Below are 8,616 nucleotides of genomic sequence, written 5' to 3' on the forward strand. Positions count from 1 at the left end.
ACGTGGAGTGGTTTATTGTGATTTCCAGCCACCCTGTTCCTGACATTTAAAATACCACTGCCAGGGTGAATTTTGTTGTCAACGCAATACAATAACTGACATTTTTCTTTTTTTTAATAAATAGGCAGAACCTTAGAGAAGACGGGTGGAAGATGATGGAGATGCATTGGGAGCACCCCTGGTACTCAGCACACACCTGCTTACCTAATGCATCCCTGTGACAGAAGCCACATGCATCACCAGTTACTTTGCTTGCCATGGAAAAGGTGTTTCTGGAAGATGTGGGTATAATGGGGTTGCATGATTGCGCTAAACCAAATCAAGACTGTGGAGGGTTTTTCCTTATTTTCAGAATTGCCTGCAGTTGCCTCACTCCCCTGGCGGTGCTGTTAACCTGTTACAGGTGTACTTCCTTCATGACTGAAAGATAAGTGGGTGGCACCCTTAGAGAGAAAATGGTGCATCTGCCCTGGGTTGTTATTGATGCCAGTATTGGTCAGACCTGCTTCTCTTTAAGCTGCCTGGATTGTATCCTGGAAATTAGTCTGCACGCTATTACACTCTTTTGATCAGAAAGGAAAAAAGCAATGCTGCTTGACAAAGGGCTGAAGAGTTTTGCTGCAGAACCACAAACATCACTGTTCCAGTGCTTTGTAATAACACCTGTAGAAAAAGTTAGATGTTCTGCCTTCCTTTCGGTAGTGGAGACTCGTACCCCCATAAATCCTCCAAGCTCCTACAGATGTTTCCAGAAATCACTGTTGCAAAAATGTGTGATCAGACCCAAGTGACAGGAATGAAAATAATTGCTGGTTTGGAAAATATATGTTTCTTTATCTCTTGCAAGGGGGAAGTTTCACCTAAATGCATAAGACTGCTTAAAGATATATTTTAAGAGGTGCACTAATTAGATAGTGAATTTCTAGGCAAATTATCTGACTTATATCTGAAGGCATTTGTGGCTCTAGCAACTTATTTATGCATAAGTGCATGTATTTTTAAATGCGGCTCCCCTAGCTAGCAGCTTCTTATTCTATTTTGTGAAGGGATTATATTTTTTTGAGAAAGGAAGATCTTGGTTAGATATATTTTGTGAACCCTTGTTGAGGCATATTAAAAGATACTGATACTACTGTACAATTTAGTATTTTTCCTGTGTTACTCCTCCTTGGTCCTCTAACTTTGCTAGGTCATGTTTCTGGCCAGTGCACAGTCCCAGATTTTGCAGAGTAATGTAGGTATGTGGTCTCATTCCATAAGAGCACCAGTGAGTTTTCAGAGCAGCATATATGAGAAAGGGGCCAGCAGAGAGTAACTCCGAATTGTACTTAGTGTGTGTCTCTACTCCCTTTGGAGTGGATGCTTCTAAACACTGAACATGTCTACTTCATGAGGGTAGGGGCTGCTTTTCTGCATTCTTGTTCCTGCTTCCATTTTTTTAGAGTGTTTACTTGCCAAACATGGAGACAGTCTTGAATAGGATAAAGTCTCAGAGGGCTGCTTAAAATATCCTGTTATTCTCAGCATCCTGGTGGTGGACCTGCTGTTTAGATTCCGAGCTGGAAGTCTGTAAGAAATCGAAAGAACAGAGTTAAAGCCCGGTCACAGGTGTTCTCTCACCCTCCAACTTGCTAAATGTGGACTCTTCTAAAGAACTGCCGAAGGCTAAAGCTGAGGTCCCAGCCTGACTCACAGCCCAGGACCACAGCCAGAAGAAAAGCATGCCACAGACTTCTACTTGACTGGAACAGACAGACGATCCACAATTTTCTCTCCAAGGAAAACTGTTGTGAAATCATGGGTATTACTGCTTAGTTGGCATTAAATAAAATCCAGGTCAAATTCCATTTGATAAATCCCAGGGACTATCCAGCAGATTTTTTTTGAACTGGATTTTGTGTTTGAGTATGAGAGTCATCTGATAAGACTTAGAATTGCTGTTTATGATACAGCAATTTAAAATATCTTAACGTTACCGTGATCTAACTTAATAGTTTAGTCTGCTTTTGCCAGTGAGCACCAAGAGCAAAGTTAGTAAGGCAGAGGCTCTGCAAGTTCGATTCTGGCATTGTAGGGTCATCATAATGCTTGCTAGACAAAGAAAGCTACCCAGATGTCTGTCTTGAAACTTTGAATTACTACGGTTATGGTAGGCCCAGTAGGCTTCTCATAATTGGACCAGATGGATAGTAGTGCTAAATTACTCCCACAGTTACACATCGTCTACCCCCGCCCCACTTTTTTTTTTTTTTTGATCAGCAAAGACATAGGAGAGACCAGCCTGGCTGGTCCTGTGCTGGCTGTGAGTGAGCTGGACGCACATGTGTGACGTCCACCAGAGGACCCAGGCCCTACAGATCCTGTGGAATTGCCCTCTGGGACCACGCCGTTCCGAGAACATTACTGTATCCTTATTTGTGCTGTTTTACTGGCTGAATTCCAAACATGTAATCATTTTCTTATTCCCTTCTTTAACTAGCTGCCTCTGGATAATCACAGTTTTAAAGCCTAGGAAAGAAGTGGATGAGAAGACATAGATGTAATAACAAGGGCATTGCTAGACAGGATTTTTATTTCCTGTAGTAGGCTTGTTGGGGCAAAGGAAATGTGCTGCTGAAAGTCAAATTATGCTGTTTTACAATTAGATAAAGTACAGAGTACCATCCTGCTGGGTCTGTGCAGACCAGGAGAAGATTTAGTTGGGCAGATAGTTGTTTTTCCAAATTCTGGTGTTGTATTAAAGTCAAAGAGAAGAAAAGGAGAATTGTTTTCTTTCAGATTCCAATGTATTTTAGATTTGTTTCTGTTTTATAGATTTATTCAATACTCCCATGTAGATGTTTTTATATTTCATGAATTTAATAATGAACTAAACTTATTTTTGTCCTCTACTTTTGAAAGGTACCAAAGCCGCCTTCTGTTTTGTTTGTCTTGTTTTGTTTTTTTAATTTGATTTTGCTATGTAGGGTTTTGATTTTCCTAGAAATGCTTCATTTAACAGCTTAAGTGTCAGGGCCCACTTTGAACTGCGTAATTACTGTTTTTAGATTTCAGTTTGTATGCGTTTGTCTCCAAAGACATGGGTGAAATCCCAGATTTTATATTCAGCATTAAAGAAGAATAAATTCCAGAAAACACATGTTCTGAAAATGGAGTGTTTGTTCCCTGCCATTTCTTACACCATTTCTAGTTTGGCTTCTGTTTGGTTGAAACCTTCCTGTTTATTTGGGATGCTGTGCTCCTACTGCCTTCTGGGAACCCCATACCTGAAAGCTGCAGGCTAGTCCTAAAAATGCAGACAGATCATTTTACCATTCGAGGACACGCACGTGCAGTCCTGCCTGTGTGTGTGTGTGTGTGTATGCATATGTGTGTGTATTGGGAGCTAACCACAGAATCATCTCAGACAGTGACCAGGACTGGGACAGTGTTAGATCGCTCGTCCTGTGGTTGGTTCAGGTGGATGACGGTGGTTTCCTGGGGACACGGAAGCCTCGGGCTGGTGGATTTGCCCCCCTGGTTGGGTGGAGAGCACGGGTACAGTGGAGCCGCAGCTCGTCATGGCGGGGCTGCCTTCGATGCAGCCACCCCCGAAAGCAGAAGACAGCGCTTCTGAAGGCGATCTCAGCACTGAACTATTCAAACTCTACACACCACGACCGAGGGAGGGTGAGGAGGAGATGAAAGAGAACAGGCTGTAAGTTTGCAGAAATGTGCTAAATCACTAAACCAAGTCAGCCAAGTAATCACCGCCTACTTGTAACTCAGATTTTCAGTTTTCCCAGTTCTTCCAGAAATGCAGGTCAGGTTAGTTTGGTCATCCTTCCAGTCAGCGTCTGTTGAGTCCCTGGAATGTAACGGGTGTGTCTGAGCGGGACGACTCTCCACCCTCGAGGATGGGAGAAACAGAGAGGCGGCAGCAGCAGGTGCAGCCGAGCAGTGAGCAAGAGCACTGAGGTCCGTGCACGGCGCTCCAGGCGATGGTTCGTCGGCTGAAACGTTAGGTATAATCTGTTCCTTTGTTTAGTACAAACATTCCAGTTTTTAAAATTATTTCATACGTGCAATGGAGTATATACACATACACATATATATTATGTATACATACACAGACATGCTAAAATATAGAGAAATAATCAAACCCACCCCTGCGTGCCTGTCCCCAGCTCTCTGCCTTTCCTCTGAGGCACTGTGCCTCAACTCTGACCCTGTCCCGTCCCTGTTCGATAGCGGCAGCGCCTCTCCTGAGCTCTGTGTTGATCGTAGCCTTTCTCTCCTTTATCGTTTTACCTCCATGTGTGTATCTTTACATAATAATAAATGAGATTAAACTGGATTCTTCTGTCACTTCCTTTTTATGTTCACAGCAATTGAGTGTTATAATTTTGAAACAAGCACCCTAGTTCGTTTGTTTTCACTTCTAGGTATTATTTCATTGTATGAATATCACGGTTTTTCCCTTCTCCTCTTGCTGGACGTTGAACTGCGTCTTTCTTTGAAATAGAGGAGATGTTGCTATGAACATTCTTTATGATTTCTGGTGTACATACACAGAGTGGATGTACACCTTGATTGAACTGCTGTGTTGTACAATAAATCACATCATCACCTTTAATAGATACGGCCAAATTGTCTTCCTGAGTGACGGTACCACCTTATGCTGCCGCTGTGTACTGGAATTTCCGGTACTCTAGCTCCTTGCCAGTGTTTGAGATCGTCAGACTAAAATTTTTGCCAAGCACAGGAGTGTAAAATGGTGTCTCAATTTGCGTATATTTGAACACAAATCAGTTGAACGTGTTTTATTGTGGGAATTCCTATTCTAGAAATCCATCTTCAGTCTTTTACCTTTTTTCCTTTTGTATTATTTTTAATTACTAATTTTTAAAAGTTGTTTATACTTACCTTAATTAATGCTTATTTAACTATTAAAGTGAAGTGAAACCATATTTAGAGTAGAAAAATCCTCTGAAACTATTCCCAGAAGTATGAAAAGCATGTGAAACTTTATTCTATTTGGAGAAAATAAAGTTAAAAGCCTGTCTTGTGTGTTTTTATTGTGTGCTAATTTTCCGCTTATCAGCATATCAGCCAAGAGAAGATGTGCTTTGGAAACCTGTCTATGCTTTAGAACTGTTGCTTGCATTATAGTTCTATTGGGCAGTACTGTTCTGTACCAACCTCTACTGAATTTACAATAGAGAAATAAATACCTTTAAAAGGTTTTGGGGGCGTTGGCAAAAATATCTCCTTCTTTGACTTGTAATATGAAGGGAAATGTGAAGATCTTCTGGAATATAATTTTCTTTTTTTTTAAAGATTTTATTTTTTCCTTTTTCTCCCCAAAGCCCCCCATTACATAGTTGTATATTCTTAGTGGTGGGTCCTTCTAGTTGTGGTATGTGGGATGCTGCTTCAGCGTGGTTTGATGAGCATTGCCATGTCCGCGCCCAGGATTCGAACCAACGAAACACTGGGCTGCCTGCAGCGGAGCGCGCGAACTTAACCACTCAGCCACGGGGCCAGCCCCTGGAATATAATTTTCTAATCCTGCTGCCAAGATAAATGCGTTTCTCATTTTGTTTTTCTGTCCCTCTAATTTGAAGCATTTTTCTCTGAAGGAGGAGTTCTTTGTCTCCTGGAATAAGAGAGTAATGTGTGTGTTGTGGTATGGGGCATCTTGCTATGTGTCCAGCCTCATGTTCCTAGATTGTCTTAGAAGGTTGATGTCCCCTGTTGAATTGGTCCACATCAGTGAACTAAGTCATGGTGGGATTTTTGTGTTTTTTCTTTTTTTAAAGGTTTTATTTTTTTCCTTTTTCTCCCCAAAGCCCCCTAGTACATAGTTGTATATTCTTTGTTGTGGGTCCCTCTAGTTGTGGCATGTGGGACGCTGCCTCAGAGTGGTTTGATGAGCAGTGCCATGTCGGCGCCCAGGATTCGAACCAATGAAGCACTGGGCCGCCTGCAGTGGAGCGCACGAACTTAACCACTCAGCCACGGGGACAGCCCCTGTTTTTTCTTTTTTTAAAAGAAGGTATTTAATGAACCACACAGATAACCATCTATAATCCACAGAACAGTGATGAATATTAATAGGATTTGTCCTAGATTTCCTAAAGTGTTAATTCTCTGTATCTGTAAAACTCATTTGAGCTCATAAGAGTAAGATGGATAATCTGCTTTTTAAAAGTTTCTTTCTGGTCTCTTTGCCAAAGATTAAAACAGAATGTGAATATCAAGGGAAAATCTCTTCCTCTCCCTGCCCAGACTTTTTAACCTTTTTTTTAAATTTTATTTTTTGCTACTTTCTTAACAAAGTAGTTTTGGGGGAAAACCTGTATTATTTTTGTCGTTAAAATAATTGATGGTAACAGTATTTGTTAAGTGGGAGAATGTTTTTTGAATTATTTTGTTTGGGACCCTTGCCTGAAATGAGAGAGTGATTGCATTCTGGTCTTCGCCAGCCGGGAGATGACAGCCTTTTGTGTCTCACCGAGCAGCTTTGTGTGTTGCTTTCGGTTGATTAGTTGCTATTCTAATGAACTGCCACACCTCTGTGGGATTTATCCTTTGGGCATGGGTGGAACAACTTGTCTGAGAGAAATTCTAGGCATTTTTCATGCTAATTTGATTTAGCTTATTGGTATTGTTATCCCATCTGTTAAGTTGAGATAATATTTTTCTCCCTGTCAATCCATTTTATGTCATGTCCTAAAAACATCACTAGGTTGAAATACAGATTCTGGGCTCTGGGACGGTCGGTCCACAGCTAGGCTCAAAGATGACTCCAAGAAAATAGCTGTAGCGAAAAGACCAGCAGTTGGCATTGACTCTAATCCTGGACCAGACTCATCCTTCCCTCTCTCTCTTCCTGTCTTTAGTGGTAAAACACTCTTAATCGGCTCCCCGCCACGTCCTAACCAACTAGTACGGTAGCAGAAGTGATGACAACAGCAATGTTTTTATTCCCCAGATTGGCAGCCAGAAGGAGTGACTCCAGCTGCAGCTTCCCGTACTGTACTATTTTACATGCCTAATAAATATTTATGACTATTCTGCTTCCCAGTCATAAATGAGAAACTGAATACTGACAGATTTCCCATCCAGTTAGGTGACTGTGCAGACAGGTACATGCTTAGCAGGTTACATACTCAGCAGTTACATACTTAGCAGGTAAAATGACTGAAGCATTCAGGCTGGTGGACAGTTTCTGAATGACAACAGCAGGAAATCTGTTCTCTGTCATTGACTCATTTAGGGACCAGCCTGCCCCTAACTGAGACAATTCCAGAGTGACCCAGTTCCCTAGGGACAGCTTTCCAGGAACCCCAAAACATAAACTGTTAATCTACAGTGAAGACGTACAGAGGTACTGCTGGAATCCGATATGCGGGCAAACGACAAGTTGATGGTAGGGGACTTTGGGTGGTGGTGGTGTCTACCTGGAAAGACAGCTGCCTTCCTGAAAATGTGTCACTTTAGCAGAGAATGGATTTTAAGTGTCGGTGAAGATCTATTTTCTCCCACGTTTTCGTCGTTACTGAATATTAGTCATTCTCATTGCCTATGGCCTTTGATTTGTAGTATTTTCAGTATATTGTTATAATTTACACTCAGATCTTTGCTGATTGGAGTAGTATCCTTTGCATGGCTTGTGGTAGATGCAAGGGTCGCCAAGTGACCATCCAGCCCGAGCCCGAGCACTCTGTGCTGATAAGTCATTTTTTTTCTCTTTGTACTTTGGCTCGTAACTTTTACCTGGTGAAGATCTGAGAAAGGAGAGAATAAGGCCTTTCTTGTTTCAGTAAGGGCACAATCATCAATCACCGATTAGGTGAAAATATGATGATATAAAAACCAGATCCATTATCTCTTATCTTGTGTTAGGACCATTGTGTGGCGTCTGTTGATCCTGAGGATTGATGAGTATTGATATGTACGTTTGCAGGATGTTGATGGCAGTCAGTACTCTTTGTAACTTACTGTGAGCAAATGTGTTTACTGTTGAGTATCTCAGAAGCTGCTGCTTCAGGGTTTTTTTTTTAATACTATTTGGTCTGGGTTAGCTTTGTATGAAGAGAGAGAAATTACTTGTATGTCCTCTTTTTACTTGTATACAATAATTTGTTATATAAAAGCTGACCCTACAGTCAAATGAAAGACATGGTTTATTAGTATGTGTTCATAGTCTATCTGATAATTAAATATGTGGCCATGTACTCAAAAGTCTAGTTTTTTCTTACTGTATCCTGATTCCTTATGTCTTTTCTGCTAACAGTCACCAGTTGCTAAGTGTGAAACATGTTGTGTCAGCCTATTACCAATCAGGAGATAAACACCACATGGCGAATTAGGTCAAATACAGAGAATTATTAAACTCTGATAAGAGAGCCACTCTCGGGTATGAGAAAACTCTATTTTGCCCTGAGGCTGAGGGAGACTACCCAGGAAGGGCACCCTAGAAGGAGGCAGGCCTCAGATCTCCTTAGAGAAGTAGCGTAGGGATGGCAGCTGTCGAAGGTTTCCGGGGCAAGGCTGGTCCGCGGTCCCTGGGCAACAGGAAGCAACCCCCAGAGTGCAGCGGGCTGGGCAGCTGTGGCCAGGCTGTGTGGC

At 41.8% G+C, this 8,616-nt stretch overlaps 1 protein-coding gene across 2 annotated transcripts in view; it reads left to right on the top strand.

The window, feature by feature from the left end:
- The window catches only part of SH3BGRL2 (SH3 domain binding glutamate rich protein like 2), a 68,428-nt gene extending 65,289 nt beyond the window's left edge, over positions 1-3,139 (top strand). For both annotated transcript variants that reach the window (XM_008516288.2, XM_070559017.1), the window contains exon 4: positions 125-3,139. In XM_008516288.2, coding sequence (XP_008514510.1) covers positions 125-136 — 12 coding nt within the window. In that variant the 3' untranslated portion in view covers positions 137-3,139. The remainder of the gene's footprint in view (positions 1-124) is intronic.
- Positions 3,140-8,616: the final 5,477 nt, after the last annotated feature.

Source organism: Equus przewalskii, chromosome 9 (genome assembly GCF_037783145.1).
Source record: "Equus przewalskii isolate Varuska chromosome 9, EquPr2, whole genome shotgun sequence".
Taxonomy (NCBI): domain Eukaryota; kingdom Metazoa; phylum Chordata; class Mammalia; order Perissodactyla; family Equidae; genus Equus; species Equus przewalskii.